This window comes from Bubalus bubalis, chromosome 2 (genome assembly GCF_019923935.1).
Source record: "Bubalus bubalis isolate 160015118507 breed Murrah chromosome 2, NDDB_SH_1, whole genome shotgun sequence".
In the NCBI taxonomy this organism is placed as follows: Eukaryota; Metazoa; Chordata; class Mammalia; order Artiodactyla; family Bovidae; genus Bubalus; species Bubalus bubalis.
In genome coordinates, this window is record NC_059158.1 from 179,657,302 (window position 1) to 179,680,430 (window position 23,129).

At 40.9% G+C, this 23,129-nt stretch overlaps 2 protein-coding genes across 2 annotated transcripts in view; one reads left to right on the forward strand and one right to left on the reverse strand.

The window, feature by feature from the left end:
• The window catches only part of MACO1 (macoilin 1), a 66,329-nt gene extending 47,535 nt beyond the window's left edge, over positions 1–18,794 (reverse strand). The window contains exons 1-3 of the mRNA XM_006077997.4: positions 18,531–18,794; positions 4,229–4,370; positions 2,211–2,337 (exon numbers count right to left, since the gene is read on the reverse strand). Coding sequence (XP_006078059.1) covers positions 2,211–2,337; positions 4,229–4,370; positions 18,531–18,610 — 349 coding nt within the window. The 5' untranslated portion in view covers positions 18,611–18,794. The remainder of the gene's footprint in view (positions 1–2,210; positions 2,338–4,228; positions 4,371–18,530) is intronic.
• Positions 18,795–18,980: 186 nt separating this feature from the next.
• On the forward strand, positions 18,981–23,088 carry LOC123332228 (ATP-dependent RNA helicase ded1-like). Its single transcript, XM_044938107.2, has 2 exons — positions 18,981–19,771; positions 23,029–23,088. The coding sequence occupies exons 1-2, from the start codon at positions 19,394–19,396 to the stop codon at positions 23,065–23,067; spliced, it is 417 nt and encodes a 138-aa protein (XP_044794042.2). The 5' UTR covers positions 18,981–19,393; the 3' UTR covers positions 23,068–23,088.
• The last annotated feature ends 41 nt before the right edge of the window (positions 23,089–23,129 follow it).

Genomic DNA, 23,129 nt, shown 5'->3' on the forward strand with positions numbered 1-23,129 from the left:
AAAAAAAGGGTATTTTTGCAAGGTAGGAAGACAAAAGTCAATCCTTAGGATTATCCATTTTCAAATTCATTTCAAAATACATTTAAAAAAATTTACATTCTGTAAATATCTAATTTATATATTAATTTCTGAAGTTATCATAAACAAAATAAGCATATTACAGGAAAAATAGAAAAATCTGGACAAATTACTCATATTTCTACATCTAAATAAATAAAACCACACTGAAAATATTTTTGAACTAGTTTAATAGTTACGTTGTACATACAATTTTATATCCTGTTTTCTCCCTCTTAACAACAAGAAAAAAATTAATGACATAATATTTTCATGCTCTTGCGGCAATACATAGTTTCATCAACCATTCCTAACATTCTTTTTTAAAATGTTAAATTTTAACAACGAAAGAGAAATTAATCCCAACCTATAAAAACTGCACCCATATTTACTGGGCCTAATAAGAACACAGGGTTTGTTCTGTTTGCTTGCTAACCACCCCGAATTAAAATGCGCTTCATAACTTAGGTATTCCATCATGCATTTCTGAGCCTAGAGCTAAAGAGAGACCAATATCATTTATTATATTAGCTTCATTGCTGCCTTGTGGGTCACCCACTGAATTCCAATAGGTGCTAATAATAGTTACATGAGTAGCTTTTTCTCAACTAATAAGACACTATTAAAGCAACTTAGAAAATCATTATAGTTCATCAGAGTCACAGATTATTTGAGCTGGAAGGTTCCCTTAATTATTATCTAGATCACTCTACCCTCATATGACAGAAAAGAAGCTGAGACCTAGAGAGAATAAGTGTAAATGGCAACTCACTCGAAACTGAGGCCCAGGACAAGAAAATACAAGTAAAACCTGGTATATGGAAAAATCACTTTAACTAGAGGAAAGCAGACTAGGAAGAAGCACGCTACCTTATAAATTCAGTCAGATATGAGAAAGTGCTAAAGATGGAGAAAACCATGTTCACAGCAGATACTTTAAAAATACAGCTGAATCTGATGGGACAACATCATCCTTCTAGCATTTAGAGAAGAGGATGAATGCTGCTCCAGAGAGCTTTTACTAGTTGGTGCTCTTTCAGTGGTCAAAATGCTACAGGTTACAGCTGGGCCTAGGAATCAAGTTTCATGCAGCTTTTGCAGACAAGTGTGACATCCCCACATGTCTGTGAGCCAGTCCTCACATCCCCATGTGTCCTATGACAGGCTTTGTAGTGGACTGGAGTTATTAAAACATCTCATCTCATCTTAGTTTGTAATAGCATAAGAATAGCTCTAAGAAGGGAGGTGACTATGTAGTTCCACTCAAGCCAGAACACACCTGAAATGTACATTGTGGTTTAGAGAGCCACTAAGAACTAGGGAGACCAAAATGGTGAAAGTGCTTAACATACAAGGAAAAGCTGATGGAATCAGAGATGCTTTGTCTACAGAAAAAAACACAAGAGGATATGACAGTGTGTTTTAGTCTAAAGAAATGTTAACATGGATGGAACAGTACACCTATTCAGTGTGGCTCTAACACAAGGGTCTAATGTTTGGATTAGAGGGATGGTCTGTAAGCCTGCTGAAACTGAAAAAAAATATATTCCCTATATTCCCATATATTTTTCTGGAGAAAGTACTTTATCAACTCGAAGTGATCAGTGCACCCCAAGACAGTCAAGATATCCTGGGTCAAAAGTGTAAGGAAAATTCTGGCTCAGTACGAGAAAGAATTTTCTATTCCAATTGCCCCAAAACAACACAAGTTTCTTGTCACTGTAGATTTTCAATCAGAGATTAAAATACCATGTACCAGCAATGCTGTGGGGATTCTTATACTAAGTAAGGGTTCAACTAAATGACTTCTGACGTTCCTTTCAATGCTGAAGCTGCAGGAACATTTTTCTTGTTTGGCACATGGCTGTCTTCAAGTCTACCTAAATAATAATTGCTTCAATTTTTAAAAAAATATGGATACTTCATAATGAGAGTTGGTAACTGAAATGCCTACAATCAAAATATCAAATCATAAAGGCTTAAACTTTTAATAAAAAAGAAATACACTTTAAAGGTATATTATAATCTATTATGAAAAGGGATCTTTAAAATGTCCACATTAAACTCAATTCTAAATAATTTATTCAAGGAAATCACATTTTAGAAGTTTGAATCTAAGATTTCGATCCATCTAAGAAACCATTAAGACTTACCTGTGTGCCATACGTATTGAACCCACACATATGTACTAGCAGCAAAAAAAAGCCATTGAATGGGTATAAATAGCAGACATATTATATTTGACGTGAATGCTACACAAACAAAAAATACTGAGAAGGCCTAAAGGGAAAGACAAAATAAAAAGCACATATTAGAACTTGTTCATTTCAAACAGAGATTATTAAAACCACGTTGAACAAAATCTCTGAAGCTGCTATGCAATAACTACAGAGCAAGTTACAACAGAAAATTTTAAATATTTAAAATCACCCATATAAAAAGATGTGGTTAATTCGGCATTGAAGAGTAATCCTATTTATGGCCTCAAATCATGAAGAATTGGACCAGAACAAATTGAGGTTGATTCACAGTGAGTTTATTTGGACTCCACAGGTGGGTTACCTAAAAGAAACAGAATTTAACACAGAAAATTCTCCTCTCTCCTCACAGAACATTACTAAATAGCCTCATTCTTAAAGGACAGGCTGTTGGAGCACAGATGAAACACAACTGTGGTTAAGAACAGCACAGATGTCCAACAGTGCAGCTTCCTCTGGACGCATCATTATCTACTGCTAACAGGACACGGCCCGAAACCATCTTTTCAAGGCATGGATCTGCTCTGACCAGAGTACCAGGCCTGGGTAGAAGAGTTACAGGTTTAAGATGTGACTCTGGAACACAACAGAACTACAGGTCAATCAAGGGAGCAAGTCCAGGCCTGTGCCCTTGCTCTAATCCAGCAGTTCTCAAAACATGGTCTGGGGATCCCTGGGGATTTCTGAGATCCTTTCAGAAGTCTTCCAAGTAAAATAATTTCATAATAATACTATGGCATTATCTCTTTAACACTCATTTACTCAGGAGTATGGTGGTATCTACTAGAATACATGACATTGATATTCATTGACTAAAATCATTGATTACATGATACATGATATTGGTAATAACTGAGTTTAGAAGTAGATATGAAAATCAGCTGTCTTCTATTAAGCCAAACATTAGAGAGGTTTTCAAAAATGTAGTCAATCTTTTAATTTCTTTTTTGTTTTGGAAAATACAGTTCAGTTCAGTTCAGTTCAGTCGCTCAGTCGTGTCCAACTCCTTGAGACCTCATGAATTGCAGCATGCCAGGCCTCCCTGTCCATCACCAACTCCCGGAGTTCACTCAGACTCATGTCCATCGAGTCAGTGATGCCATCCAGCCACCTCATCCTCTGTCGTCCCCTTCTCCTCCTGCCCCCAGTCCCTCCCAGCATCAGAGTCTCTTCCAATGAGTCACCTCTTCGCATGAGGTGGCCAAAGTACTGGAGTTTCAGCTTTAGCATCATTCCTTCCAAAGAAGTCCCAGGGCTGATCTCCTTCAGAATGGACTGGTTGGATCTCCTTGCAGTCCAAGGGACTCTCAAGAGTCTTCTCCAACACCACAGTTAGGCTTTCATTTTAAATTTTAATGTGTATTAACATGTAATGGGTTTATTATAGCTATTTTAAGTGATTTAAGTATTAAATTTTCATTTTAAAATTTTTCCTAGACTTAATTTCTAATATAGTAAATATGGCTAAATGTAACCCACACAAATAAAAGCCTTCTGGAGTCCTCAATAGCTGTTAAGAGTGTAAAGTGTCTTGAGCACAAAACGTTTGAGAACCACTGTTCTAACTCTAACCCAATCCCTAAGACAGAGGCTTCAGAGGTACTTCAGAGTAGAGCTGGGCAGGTAATTACTGCTTCCCCTGCTACTCTGCCTCTCCCTCCTGAAAGCCTCCCTCCCTCCCCTTCTTTTCACTGGAATGGACGAGGAGGAGGGAGTGTAATGATCTGATCAGTGGATTTAGACAAAGTGGCCTGAAGGGCAGTTTCAGCCCACAGACCCTATTAGCTCAATACAGTCACCTAAGTGTTGCTCATAAAATCTACTTTAAACAGTTTCACTAGCAGTTATTGAAGACTTTCTTAGAAGGGTAATTAAATCCTTTATACTTGAAAAACATGTATGAATAAACATACCAGTCCCTGGTATCTGAAGGAATCATAAACGCTTCTGATGAAAAGCCAAAATGGCCATAGGTACTCAAATCTGAATTCCAGGACAAAATCTGCCAGGAGGACAAGTGCCCACACCACCAGGAACTTCAGGTATAAAAATGTACTGCAAAATATAAAAATAAAGAATTCAAGGTCATTGGTGAAGAACTAGAAAACGAAAATGCACTACTTTATTTAAAAGAGAAAAAATATCTTCCTATACTATGAAAACAATGGAGATAAAAGACAAAAAGAGATGCTGCCCTGGCCCATGTAAATTTTAAAAGCTCTGGTGTTCATTCTGAGACCCACAACTATCAAAATAAGATGATGACCCAAAATGCTTAATTCCATTTAAGATGGAAAAAGCCCATTTAAATTTCACCACTATTTTAAAATGTGCTAAGTGTCTGACTTCAAAATACTGCAACACTCTCAAAATTACAGCTTTCAAGCTGTTCGTCATTAGAAGAAATGTCATGGTTGAGCAGCTTCAAATTTGCTGTTTCCCCACCCCTCTACATCTGTTTGAAGTCTTTGAAATTCTTGATCCCTACATGCTTGAAGAATTCTGTATTTTCCCCCCTCTTTCTCCTCTTGCCTCTCTCTATCTGCATTAACCGAACAAAAACCAAATAACTTCCCCAAACAGACAGACATTAACTTAGGAAGCAGATGCCAATCACTTCTAAAGGCCATGAGAGTATCAAAATGTACACTAAAGGAAAAAGCATGAAGGATCCCAACACTGCCCTAGGTGGGATACTGATGTGTCCCACTTCCCTTTGGACTTTTGTGAAGTAGGAACACACTTTGATAAGCCAGTCAGAACACCTATCTAACCACTGTAGAATCTCAAAGCAAAGTAAGGGCCTGGATTAAAAAAAAACAAAAACACTTTTCATATAATCTAAAATCCCATTCTTCGAATTCATTAGTTGTATTAAAGATAACGAAGCTTTTAAACTATGCCTATTAATAAGTCTTTAAGGTCTTTAAGGTCTTTAGTCTGGTCAGTTCTAGAGCAGGTTAAATATAGGTATTTAAAAAAAAGATTTTCCAAGATATTCAGGTCGGAAATGCCTAAATTCAGTTTGACTTGGGCTATAGCTTTGCATGGTGTTCTGCAACAGAAACACTTCAATACTGCTGTGATTAAATCAACTGTTTGAATATACACATGAACAATAAATCAAGACTTCTAATAAATAATTTTAAAATATATTAAAATAAGGTACAAAAAGACTTATATTCTTGGGGGTAAAATCAATAAAGCAGGATCCAGCATAGAGGATTCTTTCAATGCCCTGTAAAGCCACACAGGTAAAGAATGTCAGAAACAGACACAAATGACCTTTAATGTTATATAGTGGGGCTCCCTGGTGGCTAAGACAGGAAAGAGTCTGCCTGCAATCTGGGAGACGTGGGTTCGACCCCTGGGTTATAGTATCATGGGGACACATAATTTGCAACTAGAGTCAATTTCTAATACTGATTCTTGGTAGAACTTCTTTAGGCATGACAGTAAGTTCCAATGAAGAGGTTTGCTGTAGAATCAAGGAACCCAAGGCAAACTAGAACACAGGTTTGAATCTTAAGTCTGACTTTTACTTTCATTTCACTGGAGTTACGTTAGCCAGATGAGAACAGAGCTCTCATTTTCATTCATTAAACCCACTGCTGATCCAGTGAAGAGCAAGGGATAGTTTGTTAGAAGGAATAACTGAGTCATGCAGGCATTCGGGAGCACAGATCTAGTCTGAAACTAGATTTCCAAGTTTGGCTTTAAAACTAAGTGGCTTTTTCCTTGTAGCTGAACAAGACATGGTGGGCACTTCCTTAGGCTAGTTGTCACTACTCCGAAAGTGGAGAAGGTAAGAGTTCTACCAACTACTCTCTGCCCCAAATGCTCCCAAGCATGGCAGGAGCCTAGTCTTGCTGGCAACATTCCATTTCACTGTTTGGACAGCATCATGGAGAAGTAAATGGCTACCACTCCAGTATTCTTGCCTGGAAAATTCCATGGACAGAAGAACCTGGCAGGCCATATAGTCCACAGGGTTACAAAGAGTCAGACATGACTTAGCAACTAAACAACAACAAATCTTAAGAATGGCAACCTGTTGAATACTTTTTAATAACTCAATCATTTAAACCTATAAGGCATTATGGAAATGATTATCTTTGTTATAGCGACTACTCATTTTCAATTCTGTAACTCAAAGGGGTTCCTTTTGATCTATTTCATTTCTTTTCAAACAACTGCTTTTGTAACTCTGTTGTTCCCTGACACTCATATCTTATGGAGTCACATTTAGAAGTATACACATTGAAGGAAACTTGATCTTTCACAAACATGTGCTATACCTTCAGCTTTCCTCAGGCTCCCCCTTCTAGGTGGGCCTACCTCTAAAATCAAGAGGTAATCTTAACAGTTGATTTTATTCTAGGAGTAGTTTCAAACTTTATAGATTCACTTCAATCTAATAGAGTTTTAGAATGTTTAAGATAGTTGCCTGATTCAGTATTCACTGAGCCTTCTATATCAGTAAATTATGCCTATTAACCTTCTATAGGTACAGGTACAAAAGTTAAAAGAAATTTAAAACGACTGCTCATCAGTGTAGAAAATCTGACTAAGAGATGACATTCTATGGGGGAGAAAATTTTAGAGTTTTAAACCATTATTATAACATTCCAAAATATTTCTATTAAATCATGAAAAAATATGCTATACTTAATCATATTTTTTCATGATTCAATAGTTCATAATATGGCTTATGGCTAACTTGTTGTTACTTTAATTCTCCAGTCCAAACAAATTTACTAATTCCTGTAAACTATCTTGAACAAAAATTTAAAGCATAATTGCAACAAAAAGATATTTTCCATAATAATACCCTGAAATAAGGGCAGACCAATAATATCTTTTGATAGTCTGATAACTTCTACTCTAGGTGCCAGTTAAATACAGAAGAGATATGCAAATACTAGGTTTACTATTGGTGACCTTTTCACAGTGGATATTAACCATAAGATTTGTTTTTCTCCCCCTGCCACTTACAACCATTTTTTAAAATTGAATCTATTTAGAAATAGTCCATCTATGGATTAATCCCCTATGATTAATGAGAGGTAGTACTGAACATTCTTTTTTTTTTTTCCAACTAAAAGCGCACTTTCTCTCTAGAATCTCTTGCAGCTTGTCACTTAGATCATTTTCTGAAGTCACACAATTAATTACCATAGGGTGGCCATAAATCCTCAGTACCTGACCTTTTCCCTACGCAGACTAATGGCCATTTAGTTCACTTGGTCCTCACCACAGAAATGAGTCTGTGAAATATTTCTCTGGCTGTGCTAAAAGTGAAAAGTGAAGTGAAAGTCACTCAGTCATGTCCAACTCTTTGTGACCCTATGGACTGTGGCCCACCAGGCTCTTCTGTTCATGGAATTCTCCAGGCCAGAATACAGGGGTGGGTAGCCGTTCCCTTCTCCAGGGGATCTTCCCAACCCAGGGATGGAATTCAGATCTCCTGCATTGCAGGCGGAGTCTTTACCATCTGAGCCACCAGGGAAGCCCCTCTGGTTGTGCTAGTAATCATCTACTGCAATGCCAAGCTTTCCTGTCCTCTCTGTAATAGCAACAGTGAATCCCTTTTGCCTTTCACTATGCAGCATGATACTTCTTGAACCAAACTGCTTTGTCTTCTACTGTTATCAAATACTTCTTCCTATTGGACATTACGTCTAGAATACTTGCCCAGCCTCTTGTTCAGCTGGTACCTGCTGAAAGCCTTATTCTATGTAACTGTAGTCTTGCTAAAGTGTGGCCCGTGGACCAGCAGCATCAGCATCAAGTATGAGCTTTTCAGAAAAGCAGTACTTCTGGGCCCACCCCTATTCAGTCTAAGCTTATGTTTTAATCAGATGCCCAGACTCTTTAAACTCTAGTGTGCATACGTTAAAATTTGAGAAGAGTACTAGCTTCTGTATAAACGTCTCATAGCCAAAGAACTTCCACTGAATTCCACAATGTCTCAGAAAGAAGACAACAATCTACTCAGATAATCAGTACTTATCTCCAAACTGTTAGCTGTCCATCCCTCAACTGGCAACATTCAAACTGTTCAGGGTCAATTTTTCTACATTTCTTTCTCAGTCACAGATAAGATCCTTAAAGAAATACAACTTAAACTAAATGAAACATTTCCACTACTACTCATCCTTCAGCATGCAGCATGAACATTTATTCAAAAAAGGCCTCCTTGACCCAACAGTAAAGACTAGTACCCCATTATATGCTCAGAGTTTCCTGTACCATTAGAATCATATTATAGTTAAATAACATTTTGTATGACTCTTTAAATGCAAAGTCCGTGAGAACAATGGAGGCCCATTTTGTTCCCTGCTTTATTCTCAATGCCCAGCACAGAACCTTGCACACCAGAGAAACTTAACAAATATTTGAATGAATGACCTGCCATGCATAAGAGTGTTTAGGACCAAGAGTAGGGCTTTTATCAAAGCACACACTTAAAATAAAGGGAGAGGGAGAGATGATGCACAGGTGACTCGGAAGGGGTCTGAACAAGCAACAACAATGAAGATGACAAACACAGCTTCTTCCTGAAGGATGACCACGCGCCTGCTCCAAATGTTCTCACCAGTTTTTCCGCAAGGAAAAGAGGCATCTTATCAGCTTTGCTCTGGATGCCAGATCATCACTCCATTTAGCCTACCTGACACTGGTTCTGACTACTGTGAGGGCCCTCAAAGTTATCTTCTATTAAGCCTAATATTAAATAAATCTGTAAAAATGTAAAAGCATACCACTCTTCTCATGGATTTATCATCGCTATTTTTATATGAACTAGTATTTCAAAATTCTTGTCTTAATTTCTAATCCAGCAAAAATTTTAGATATAACCCATATAAACAAAAGCTCTTTGGATTCTCAATCACTTTTAAGAGTGTAAAGAAGTCCTGAAAGAAAATATTTTGAGGAATGGTGGTCTACAGAAAGTCGTGCATGAGCCTCAAGACTAGAATCACTGCTATGTTCTGCAACCAATCCTTGTATTAAATCCCGAAAAGGAGAGCAGCCTGAGAAGACCTAAGCTGTTCTGTATTTTTCTTTTCTATTCTGGGCCTCCTGCAGGCTGCAAAGAAAACCATGCTGAAGTCAATCACACACACACACACACACACATAGATTGGAATGACAAATCTTAACAGGATGAAATACATCCAATTTAAAAAGAAAAAACTCTAGAATGTAAATCACTTAAAAAGCTTTCAAGAATTGTTTGTATAGCATTTTTCTAAAGTACTTTATGACTCAAGATATCAAAGACAGGTTTGTTGTAGTTCAGTCACCAAGTTGTGTCCGACTCCTTGCCACCCCCTGGTAACACGCCAGGCTCCACCATACTCCACTATCTCTCAGAGTTTGTTCAAAATCATGTCCATTGAGTCGGTGATGCTATCCAACCATCTCATCTTCTGCTAGTCCCTTCTTTAATGACAGGTACTCTAACCTAACACAACTGGAAAGTTTAAAGTTTTAGAATTTCTGCTTCAAAAACACTTTCAATAGTGTGGACGCTAGGGGTTTGGGATGAAAATGGGTGAAGACATTAGGAGAAAGAAGACAAGCCAGAGGCCCTAAAACCTGTGCTAACACTGCATAAACATCAGAGATTTATTTCATAAGTGAATCAAGTATTATGCTTCATATCTTCAACAGTAAAGATCATCTACCTAATCACACTTAACATTTACATTGCCCTTGTGCTCAGTTGAAAAAGAATCCGCCTACAATGCAGGGGACCCTGGTTTGATTCCTGAGTTGGGAAGATTTGCTGGAGAAGGGATAAGCCACCCACTCCAGTATTCTTGGGCTTCTCTGGTGGCTCAGCTGGTAAAAAATCCACCTGCAGTGCAGGAGACCTGGGTTTGATCCCTGGGTTGGGAAGATCCCCTAGAGAAGGGAAAGGCTACCCACTCTGGTATTCTGGCCTAGAGAATTTCATGGACTGTATAGTCCATGGGGTCGCAGAGTCGGACACAACTGAGCAACTTTCACTTTCACTGTGTAACTCTTCAAAAGCTTTCATATTAAAACTATCTCATTTTTATCCCTACAACTATCACATAAGCAGGGCTATTATTGCCATTCAATAGAAAAGAAACCTGAGGAACACAGAACAGGCTGCAGGGCACTGCTGAAAAGAGCACAGGAGTGGAAGCAGGGAGACCAGAGAAAACAGAGTTCTACATGCACTGTTGTGTTGCTACTCAAAGATAGATAAATTTCCATGTATAAAAAATGGGTAGGATTAACTGTGGAGGAAAATCAAGAAACTTGTATATAAGACAGAACTCTATTTCTATTAAGAAATACTTGTTTATCTATATGGACCGAAGAAGAAACCATACTTATAAATTATATCACAGTGCTCATTCCAGAACAGGAGAACTAAGGTTTTTTACATTAGACTTACACATTGTCATACTGCTTTAGTTTCTCTAACAAGCATGTGTTATTTTTCTTAACTCTTCATTTTGAAAGTTTTAGATTTACAGAAAAGTTGCCTAAATACTACAAAGAATTCCCTTATATCTTTCCACTCAGATTTCACAAATGATAAAACATTTTATCAAGTTCTGTCATCACTCTCTCCCTATATATGTGTACATTTTCCCCTGAACCATCTGAAAATAATTTGCAGACATGTCCCCTTACTTATTTTTTCAAAAACAAGAATATTTTCTTATAAACCACAGCACAATTATCAAAATCAGGAAATCAACACTGATTTAGTACTATTACTTGACCTATAGACATTATTCTAATTTCAGTAATTATCTCACTAATGTCCTTTATAGCAACAGACAGACCCACTGATCAAGCCCAGGACCCAGGTCAGGGTTCAGGGTCACATTTTGCATTGTTGTCACACCCATACTGGACTGTTCAATAGAAAAGAGGTTCTCATTTTGAAAAGGAAAAAAGATTAATGTCCTTGCACAGGACCCTCCTGGTAGCTGCTGACTCACCTGAAACATGAAGATAATGACACCTGTTCTACATGTAGTAGAGTCTGAGAGGACCAAACTCTGCTATATGTTACTGCATGTAAACACCATCCAGAAAGGATGAAGTAGCACAATAAGTAAGAGAGCACAGACTTCAGGGTTAGACAGATAGAGGCCTCTATCAAGTAGGGAAACCTGCAATCTCAGTTTTCTCATCTGTGAAACTAGTATCTTTCCTGGAACTAAGTAACAGAATGAAAATAAAATTACAGTAACAACAGTAAAAAAGAAATCAACTTTTCAAGCAACCATGCTGTGTCAGATACTATGTTAAGTATTTTACATGACTTAGGTCAATTATCCTTATAACAATCCTAAGTGGATAATATTATTTACTATCCTCATTTTACAGATGAGAAAACTGAGGGTTAAAGCAGGCAAATGACTTGTTCAAAATCACATAACTAGTGTCAGGGACATTACTTGAACCCAAGTTCGTATGATGTTAAAGCCCATATGCTTAACTATCACATTGGACTTCCCCATCTTCTTACATGCACAATAAATATTATTGCCCTTCTTTATATCCCTCTGTATGTATATATTCAAGTTACATAATTCTTTAATTTTCCAGGAGAGCCAAGCTTTAAAAAAATAAGCTAAAACACTTTACAAAAGAATAAATCCTCAGTACCTTAATTCACAAACTATGAATCAATAAACTTAATATGTAAACACTATGAAGTTTTAAAAGCAGAAAAAGATGCTAAAGTCAAACGCTCTTTACAGAAATAGCCATGGCACAAAAGATGGGACAATTCAAGACTGCTCTCCAATAATAGTCATACTCACAGAATGGTCACTGTAATAGAGAAAGATGTAGTTTAAAAATAAAAAGACGACTCATTTTTTAAAAAAGCCAGAAACACAATGAACCATGAGGTATAGTTTGTCAAGCCTAGAAAAAGACAAGAAAATAATACTTATTACATCTAGAAGACTCCAACCTTAGTATTTCTATCATCTGAGATAGGGGTTTTTGTTTGACCGAGAAAACGGTCCCCATCCTCTCCAGAGCTCAAGGGACCTCACTACAAGATAGGCAGAGTACTGACTTTAGTACAGAGTAGCTTATTTGGGTTTTAAAAGTGTTTTGAAGATGAGCAAAGTAATAATATAATTTTAAACAAGAGTGTGATTACTTCTAGCCAACTCCCCTGCTCTGGGTAGGAAGCGGATCCCGAACAGCCTTAATGAATCAGTGATTCCTATGGATACACCTAAAGTGGACTGGGCACACCATTTCAAGCCACTAAATGCAAAACCTGCAAAACAGAAATGGCAACAGAGGAGATGGGGTGAGGGATAAATGACTTCTGACGTTATAACCCTGTGAGTCAATGTCAGCACATGGCTCTTAAGGATGGCAGAGGTAAAAATACAAAGGAAGGAAAGCCAATGCTATGAAGGGGCTTCAAAGTCTGGGGATGACAGGCACCTTAAGAAGGCTGATGAGCTGAAGCCAATTTGATGTCAGTTAAACTAAATGTCAAAGTAAAGACAGAAAGCCTCAAAGAATATACTCTAATAGTTGATTACGTTTTTTAAAAATGTTTCCATTACCAGAATGCATTTCCTGAAGGTGAGAGACCTTGAGGAAATAGTTACTCCTCAGGTATTTGAAGAAATCCATGATGGGAAAAAAAAGGGCAGCAGAGGGTATGTGTTTCTCCTGTTGGTATGTACCATTCTACTTATGCAGCTTGTTGAGAAGAAATTTATTTTTCTTCTGGACCTATTTCTTGAAAATGATCCAAGTAAAATAATTACACCCAAATCTGGGAAGCCTAGAGAGTAAAGTAATAGCTATATTTGAAGGGCACACTAAATTCCATCAAGAAAAGTAACCCAAATTATAGTATTTCACTTTGAGGTTTCAACTAAGTTTATAAAATTTCTATCTGATCCTCCAGACTCCACAAGATATATGTTCTATCTTGTTATAGCCCCTTAAGTCTATCATTTGGATGGTAGCCTAGAAAATGACAGAACAAAACACACATACAGCCACATAAAACCCCAAAGGGTTAGTATCTGGGAAACCTGGGAGAAATGGCCAAAGAAAAAGACTCTGGAAATAAAAGTGCTTACAGAACATGGATTGGGTCCACAGTATTCAGGTATATAACAAGAAAGTGAAAATAATAAGCTATTGAGATTACTATTAAAATCAATCTCCAAATCTAATGAGGTTCAAGAAAAGCCATGAGAAACCAATATGAAGAAAAAGGAAAGTATCATTAATCAAACAGGATGCTTTTAAGCAAATAATCTGAAATACTGAAATAGATCATGTTCACTCCCTTCCCCACCTCAACTGATAGCAGCAACTTAAAGTAATTTTCAAAACATTTGATGAAACTAAACTGTCAAGAACACTCAGACAAGAAGAATCATAAATGAAAGCTGGAGGAAAGTACTTTATTTTTTTAAAGTAGTACACTACTAGCAAAAATACAGTACAGAATTCCAGTGTGGAAGATTTGTTTAAATGTATTTCACAGAAACTACAAATATAAGAGTTAAGCTAAACACCTCACTAGAAAGGTTAGTGAAAACATTTCAATTTCTAAATTTTCCATTGTATTTACCCCCTTTCCCAAAATCCCTCTAAAACAATACTGCGTTTATCACTTTTCTGTCAAGTCCAGCACCACTGAAGTTAAGGTCTACAAGATGATCAAAATGCTTTTAGGCTGTGAGGTTGCAACACTGGAATCTGGGGTTTCAGTTGCAGAACACATGTACAATTAAGGCAGCCAAGGGTCAGGCCAGCCTCGAGTGGCTTTAATAAGCATGGCCCAAAGAAGTCTAAAACCCGGCTTAGGAAACATTAAGATGGTAGGAAAAGCAGTGAAGTGAAATCTCTGGAGATGAGATTATTCAGACAAGGGTCTGAAAAAGGAAATTAGGAAGCTGAGAAATATATAAACTTTGACCATTTACAGAAAGTCAAAGGCCAGAAAATTCTCCTCTGAAATACAGATGGGAAAAGTTATGGTACATACCAGGAAGTCCCAGTCCTAAAATGTAAAAGTCAGGTACAGTATTACACTGCTTAACCTGCAGGCAACATATTACAAGCAGAACTCAGCACACCATGACAGGAAGTATCCATAAATCCACAAGTGAAAGGGTGCTTCCTTCAACTACCAGTTTGAGATATAAAATAATTTACAGAAGCTTAAAACACACACATGCCTTACTTAAAATTCTTATTATACTTACTTGGGTAAGCAACGATTTTAACCGCGGAGACTTTAAACATAAATGTTTCTGCCTCTGTCTCCTACTCACCAAAGCTTGTCTTCTCATCTTCCTATTATAAAGTCAGTAATTCTCAGAGGGGGTGGGGAACCCGGCAAGATAAAAGGTGTGGAACCACACAGAATTCCCTTAAGGCTTATAAAAACTACATAGCACTCCAACCCCATCGCACCTGAAGAATCACTGCATGGAGTAACTAGATATTACTTTGGGGAGTGTCTGGTGCATGTGTGAAGGCAGACACAGGGAGAGAGTCACTGCCCTAAAAGCCAAGGGCTTCTGAAATATTATAGTTAAGTAGACTTCTTCATTTTACTTTCTCTTATTAAAAACCTTTTTCATAATTTCCAAAGTACTTTCACATCAATTTCATCTGAGTATATGTATTTCCTCATTTAGTGGTGACTGCCTACTTCATCATAAAATAGCACAGGGCAAAGTAAGTCTGTTAATGCATCAGGTAAACCAGCAAGCGAAAATTTAATTCAACTAAAATATTTTTACTTGGACAGAACTCAAAGTTCTCTGGAACCTCAAAATCACTATACAAATTTAAGAGGGAATTATTATGGTCTCCTAGACTGTAAACTCCTTGAAGACAAGAAATCATATCTTATCCTGCATCCTCCATAATTACTTAAACAATGAAGGTTCTTAAATGAGTGGAATGGATTGGCTTATATGGATTTATTTACTAATTCACTTGCTCAACATTGAGCACTGAATTCCTATTCTCTGTCAGGTTCTGTGCGGGCTCAGATTTTTTCAAAATGGCATTGAAGTTTTAGCCCATAATGATGTAAAAGAAAATGATCACCATTCCTATTTCCTTTCTCTTATTTTTGATTATTAACTTGACTGAAATAACATATTTCTAATACATTTCAGTTTCCAAATGATGGGTATATACATAAATGCAGGTAACATTAACATAATGTTAAAAATTCATTTTCCATCTACCTTGCCCCTGAAACAGAACTCTACCACAGCCATACTGATAATAATGGTATCATTTGACAATCACCTCCGTCACAGTTGCTGGATTGCAGCCCATGATTAAAAGCATCTCAGCAACAGGGACTTTTTTTTTCCTCAGCAAGACCAAGCAGCAACTGATCCCTTGTTTTGACTACTCAATTTTTGTTGATAGTTGTAACAAATTTTATGGTCTTTCCTGACTCCTTTAAAAAATAAACCAAATATGGTAAACTGTGATAACAACAACATGCTAAATAATTTTGTATTAAGATGCTAGAATTCATACAGAATTTCACAAACTGGACATTATCTCCTTTTAGTCCTCAAAACTCACTTGACAGGTGAGAGAACTAGGGCTCAAAGCTGTGGCTGCCTTGTCTGTCCCACACGGCAGAGCTGGGACACTCGAGTCTGAACCTAGGTCTCCTGACACTCTCAGTCCAGTGCTCTCTTCACCACAGCTCCCTCCTTGTTAGCCCAAGCTCAGAGCTGTGCAGACTGAGAACATGCAAATATTAAGTCCATGAAAGGTTACGCTGTGAAACAGAAGATAGTGGTTATCAGAACTGTCAACAGAGCCTCAGAAAAAAACAAAGCTCTCTATTTAATGAGACCAAAATTGGCCAGACGTTGAGAAACAAAATGGGCAATAGATGGTGTCACAAACAATTTAGTGTAGACTTAAATGTGATGATGAACAGAAATTTGATACTCACAAATCCTCAAACACCACAATTCATAACTAGTTCACTCATTCTGTCTGCTTCAGAAATAACTGGAAATTTTCTAAACCTCCTTTGAAAACAAAACTGCAAAAAACCTTAACACTATGATCTTGTTCTTCAGATCATAATATTCCATAATATAATAATATAAACTAAGAAATAATATAAACTAAGAAACAGATAAGTAAATTGAACCACTCACTTGATATATGGTGCTCTAAGAGAAAAGACAGAAATGTATGTAGGTCTTTTATTAACATTTGACTTAAAGAGTATCAAAGAGAAGCTTAAACAGATTTGAGAGCTGAAATACTATTGGTTTTTCACAATCTTACAGATGAAACTCTGAACAGGTGTATAGAGTATTTACTATTAACCTTTAGGGTAAGAAAATTCAAATTTCAAAAGTTCATTAGTAAAATAATAGAACTTCATGAGACAATAAATTCGCATCTTCACACTGATGCACACTAGTGGTACTATGGGACATGTACTAAACTGCCCATGTATGTTCAAATACAGAAGAAGCTGAAATACAACAGAAAACATGGAAACGATATGGGATTCTCAAGCTTCCGACTATAAACAGGTGCGTTTATGTTGCTGTAAATAGCAGCCATTCAAATAGCAGGGTTGTCCTTGGTTTACCAACTCTGTTTAATATGCTTTCTCTATTGTGTCACCATTAATATTAAATTGTTCAAATCATTTTCAATAGGCAGGGGGAAAACCCTTCCCTTACTCAAAAATTATAGTATGTGTAACTTGAAGAGAACTTTCCCCCATCCATTAAATTTGCAGGAAATATGTTTTTTTGCTTTTACAGCTTTTGCTTAATTGGTCAGGTTTGATTGACTCAGCATGGATTTTTGGCCTGCTTGACTTACTGTTATACTTACTAGCCAGAACAGGGGCTGGCCCATAGTGCAGGTATTTGTTGAATGTATGAACTCTTCCTATGATCTGTGGCTCCTTACATAAGAATATATCCAAGAACTTACTTTAACTGACTTCTTAACTGCTTTTAAGCTTGAAATAAAGAAAACATCCAATGTTTACATCAGTCAGCTGCTTGTGAAAAGCAATCTTTCTAAATGTGTAAACAGTAGCATAAGCAAGGTGTCCAGTTATGCTCAGGCAACTTGGGTGTCATCAGTTACCTCACATATTTCTCTAAGTTCCACAGCTAAAAGAGCTAAACTGTAAAACACCGCCAGGACTCAATTAAGCTTATATGCATATCCTGAGAATTCTCCTTTGTAAACTAACCACTTCTCCTCTAAAATCGTTTCTTTATCAAAGCAAGTACCATTTAGAATTAACACGGTGAGAACCAGAAAATAACAGTCGAACACAAACGCTGCTGAGGGAAGCTGGGATGGTCACTTAGTTGCCCCGTGAACCTGTTGTCCTATCCCTCGGTATTGAATTCAATTTCTATTTAAAGGGACACGGCTTTGCTTTGGGGAGGATTAAAAACAAAACAAACAAAAAACCCGTTGAGTTTGGAGAAAGAAATCCCTTTTAACGGGTTGGAAGAAAACTATCTGCTTAGAATTGTCAAAATAATGCGGCTGAGAAAAGGGTCATCTCGCCTGAGTCTGGAGCGGGGCCACAGCGCATGATTTGGGGGGTGGGTATGAGCTTCAGCAGTCGGTGTCAAGTTTGAGATCCCGTAAGAGAAGTAAAAGGCGAGAGAGGGCAACGTGACCACCTGCCCGGTCAGCCGGGGGACCGCGGGGGAGCCCCTGTCTGCTCCCAACTTTGTCAGCCTTCCCCGTCACCGGGGCATATGGTCCACGCGCCTCCCAGCCCGGGCCGGCGACTCCCGGGCCAGAGGGGACTGAGGGGCGGGGAGACAGAGGCGGCCCGTGGGCCCCGGGAGCGCCCCGAGGGCCCGGCGGGCACCGGCGGGGAAGGGGTCGCCGCCCCTCCCCCCCGGCGGGGCCCGGACGCTCCCAACGGCGGCGTGGCGGCTCCCTCAGCCCGCGCCCGCCGCGCCCTCGAAGCCGGGCCGGCGGCCCTCGCCACGCCCCGCGCTCCCCGGGGCGGACCCCCGGGGCCCCCTCCCTCCTGGGCAGCGCTCCTCCGAGGAGCCCCCGGCGCGGGCGTGCGGCCTAGTCGGGGTTACATAACGGGGCCCGGCCCCTCCGGAGCCGGCCGGGGGGCCCACGGGGCCCACGCCGGCGGAGGCGGGGGGCTCCGCCACTCACCTGCCGTAGATGCCCTCGGTGATCCGGTTCCGCTTTAGGGGGCGGCGGAGCTTACTGCAGTCGGCGTTCCGCCGCTTCATCCTCCCGCTGGGGGGCCGGGTGCCCGCGCCGCCGCCGCCGTCTCTCACCTCAGCCGCCGCCGCCGCCGCCGGCCCGCCCCGCGTCGGGCCTGGACTCTACCCCTGGGGCCGGTCACACAGACATGGAGCCAGCACCCGGGGGGGAGGGGGTGGGACGGGGAGGAGGGAGGGGGGCGCTCAGAGCTTCCTCCGCCTTCGGAAACAAAGAAATGACAATTCCGGGGCCCGCCCGCCCCAGCACCAGCCAGCCGCCTGCCCCGCCTCCACCTCTCCGACGGACGGCCTCTCGGACCAATCGCAGGCGCCGCTACGCTGCTGCCGGCCAATCCCGGGGCCCTCTGAGGCAAAACGGACTCTAGAACCTACCTCTTTGAAGGACAGAAGAGTGCACCAATCATGAAGGTGTCTGGGCCTGCGTCCGAGCCTATCAGAAACGATTTAAATAGAGGCTTATAAATAGGCCCTATAAATATAACATCCTATATTCTGCCTTGTTACGAAGGTGCATTTCTTTATTGTTGGGTTGCATTTCACTGTATGAGAATTCATATTAGAGCATGCAGTGCTTTTTTTCATTGTTAAGCTATTCCTAGTGCCCTATGAAATCGCGAGGCCTGGGTTTGCGGCATGTGCGTTTCTGCGCTGAACTGAAACTCCGGTCCGCCGCATCCTTATGTAAGGAGCTGGCCGCATCCTCCTCGTCCGGGAGACGCCGGGGGCCCTTCCTGAGGATCCTGGAGTGCTCGGCCAAGCCGGCCACGTCTGCGAGCGACGGGGATACGAATGACAAAGCAAACCGCGCACACACACACACACACACAGGCACACGCACACACCCTGCCAGCTTCCCGCGACGTGGTGGTGACAGCGCGGCGGCCAATCGGAGGAGGCGCGGGGCGGGGCCTCCGTGGTCCCGCCTCCTGGAGGCGCGTCACAGGGGGCGGAGCCATGGTACGCGCGCCGTCGCGCGAGGCTGTTGAAGTGGGTGTGTGTGGGGCGGTGCGGCCCGGGCTCCACGTCCGCAGGGCTCACTTTGGCGGCGGCGGCGGCGGCGGCGGCGGCGGCAGCTTCTTTGGTCACCGCGCTAGCTGGACCTGGCAAGCGTCGACGTCGGAAGCGTCTATGCCCCCGGGCAGGGTTCTGGTACCGCGGGGAAGCCGGGTCAGCGACCCTTCTCACCTAACATTCCTAGAGCGCTCAATTCTGTGCGAAGCACCGCTCTGGGTGCTCTGCATCTGTTTGTTCTTTTACTCCTCATTGCTCCCCTGCAGCATAGGTATGGCAAAATAGCAGTTAGAAAGGACAAAGTTTTGGTTGTTTTTTTTTTTTTTTTAAGAGAAAAGAAAAGAATAGATGTCAAAAAGAGGAATGCATATCAGTAAAGAAAAACTGGGGAAACGTAGAGAAGTTGCTGAGGGCGGGGGGTGGGAAAGACATCCATGGATCTCATCACCTTAACAGAACTACTGTTAGCATTCTGTATTTTTCCCTTTCTTTCCAGTTTCCTCCCCCTGGATGATATATTACTACTATTACTGTTGTTTTTATTATTATTAAGACTTTCAGTTTTGTAGTTCTGTTCTTTGACATAAGCATTTTTACATGTTATAATGAATTCATCCTTCCTAAATATTTCTGATGGTTGCAAAATCTTCTATCAAGTGACTGTACCAACTTAACCGTTCACCAACCGAGGGACTGTTAGATGGTGTTGCTGCTGCTGCTGCTAAGTCGCTTCAGTCGTGTCCGACTCTGTGCGACCCCATGGACTGCAGCCTACCAGGCTCCTCCATCCATGGGATTTTCCAGGCAAGAGTACTGGAGTGGGGTGCCATTGCCTTCTCCGGTTAGACGGTCTTACAACACATCTAAAAAACTTACAGGAAAGTAGATGCCATCTTGTTTTGTCCTGGGATGCGTGGAGATCTCCCAGCCCTGTGATCATTCCCTTAAAAAAAACCCACCCCAAGGAGGAACTTGTAATTTATCCCAAATGCATCATCCTCAACTGCTGCTGTTACTTTATACTGTCACAAATCTTTACAAAGATTATCCAGTGCCTGGAAGAGGAGACCCATTCTGTTTATTATGGCATCCAAAGCTGGTCACAAGGGGGCCCACCCCTCTTTTCCAGGCCTCCCCAGGCCAGCCAAGCCTTAATCTATTCACTGTCCTCAAATCCACTAAGACAACTATGTCTTCCCTCTTCCGTGCCTTTGCTTCTACAGAGAGCATCTCCACAGTACTGTTCCTAATTTGTGGTTTCTTGGATGAGACTTGTCCATTCACCTGGATGAAAAGCTTCTTGGGGACTGGATTCATACCCTGTAGAGATGCATTTAGAAAAAGTGTAAGAGTATCTGCTTTTTCAGACCAGGATTGAAATTCCAGCTTGGCCACTTAGTAGTTTTGGCAAGCTACTAAATGTCTCAGAGCCTGAGTTTTCACTCAGGTTTGTTTGAAGGCTGTTACCAGATGATGAACTCTCAGGGCCAGACATGCAGTAGGTTACTGCAAATCATTTCTGTTAACAGTATATCTGTTTTTCATCCTTCACCTCTACTCCAGCCTGTTGATAAAGTGTCGCTGGGCAGCCAAGGATAACAAACTGTGAGCTCAAAGTTTCACCAAGGCTACCTATCATTGTGAAAGCATCTGAACCTAATGCTCTGCTTGAAGCAACAGAAAAAGACTTCTGTTGCCAAGTTGCCAAGGTTGGTTGCCAAGGCAGGTTGATTCATGGAAAAGCATACAGGTTGGTTCATGGAGAAGGATACCTAAATCAATATTACTGGAGGCTTGAAGGCATAGGTACATGGTGAGATCATGGCTTCAGACTCCATGGGGTCTGCCAACTGGAATAGCCCTCTTCTCCATGACTGCAAGTTTCCAGATTACCTGGGCCAGCAACTAAGACAGTCAACTCTGCAAGGTTAGAGGCCATATCTTTGGTCTTTCCTACTCCCCACTGGGTCCTGTTGTCTAGGACAGTGCCATGGCACACTGTGGAATGGATGGGTCAGTAGTCCATAAAAAAGATGAGAGAGGCACTGGGGTCACTTACCAGCTTTCTGAAGCTCTCTGGCTAGCCTCCCATCAACCAGGTTCCTGACAAGGGCATTCCATGCTGTGGAGAAGTATAGAGTGGCTGGGAGTTACTGTTAGTTGTTGGGCTTCACGGGAGCAGAGGAAGGGCAGAGAGAATCCCAGGGTGATGGCCCAAGAAGAAGCAATCTGGAGGTCTGGGTTCCAGTCCCACTTGAGATATCAACTTGCTGGTGTCCTGAGTTGAGTGACCTGTCCACTCTGTGCCAAAATTGCCTCTTAGAATCACTTCAAGCCATATGTTTAGAAGCAGAACATATTAGCTCCATTTTGCAGATGAGAAAACTGAGCCTCAGAGAAAACAAGGTCATGCAGTTGCTATGGTAAAGGAATTTGGCTTGAGTCATAAGCTAAGATGTATGGAGCCTTGATGCTCTAGGCATGTCCTCTGGTGCCTGTAAATAACTCTGATGTTAAGGGTAGTTGATCTAATGATTGGCTGGAGTGGAATGATGGGAAAGGCCTTCTTGCCAAGAGACCAAGGACATACCACTGTAAGTCTTCCTTTCTCCATTCCCTTCCTCTCACTCCTCCTGCCCCAGCTGGACTCTGTATTTTCCTGGCCCACCTTAGCCAAAACCCCTTTGGCTTTGCCTAAGTTCCAGCCTTTCAAACTGAAAGACCTTTTAGGATCCTCAGCACACAAAATTGGCCTGAGATGAGGCAGACCTCCTGCCTAATACAGAGCTCCCCAGCTCCCCATACTTCCTCCACCAATCAGGAAGCAGGGGAGATCAGCAGTGGCCATTTAACAGATGATTAAGACAGAAAAGAGAAATAATTTGCTCTCATTCCAAAGACTGAGTGCCAGACAGGAATTCAGGGCTGTTCCTCCTCTTCTCTTGGGACTTTCAGACGGCCAAGTGGTTGGAATTGGGGCATAAGTTTCAACTGAGCTCAGAATAGCCTAGAGGAGATCATCATGTGCTGTTTCACATCCAAGGAAATTACATGCCCACCTTTTCAGCAGCTTTTATCCCCTCAAGCCCATCAGGCAAGGCTGGCCCACCTGCCTTGAGCTTTGTTCCTGTCTCATGGGAGTCACAGGAAAATCCAGACTTTGGATGGCCATTTCTTATACATTTGTCTGCATCCCCCAGAGAACCCTGTTAATGAAGGATATTTATAGTAGTGTTTAGAACAGAAACAGTTTTATAAATAACCCAGATATCCCACAGAGGGGCCTGGTCAAACAAATGATCACATAGCCTTACCATGGAAGTCAGTGTGCCCTGGAGAATGATGATATGTAACACTTATTTTGTGCGGATACTCCTCTAAGCATTGTATGCCTTTTGATCTATTCCTCACAGCAACCCTATAAGGAGGAGATTACTGTGCATGCGTGCTAAGTCACTTCAGTTGTGTCTGACTCTCTGCGACCCTATAGACTGTAGCCTGCCAGGCTCCTCAT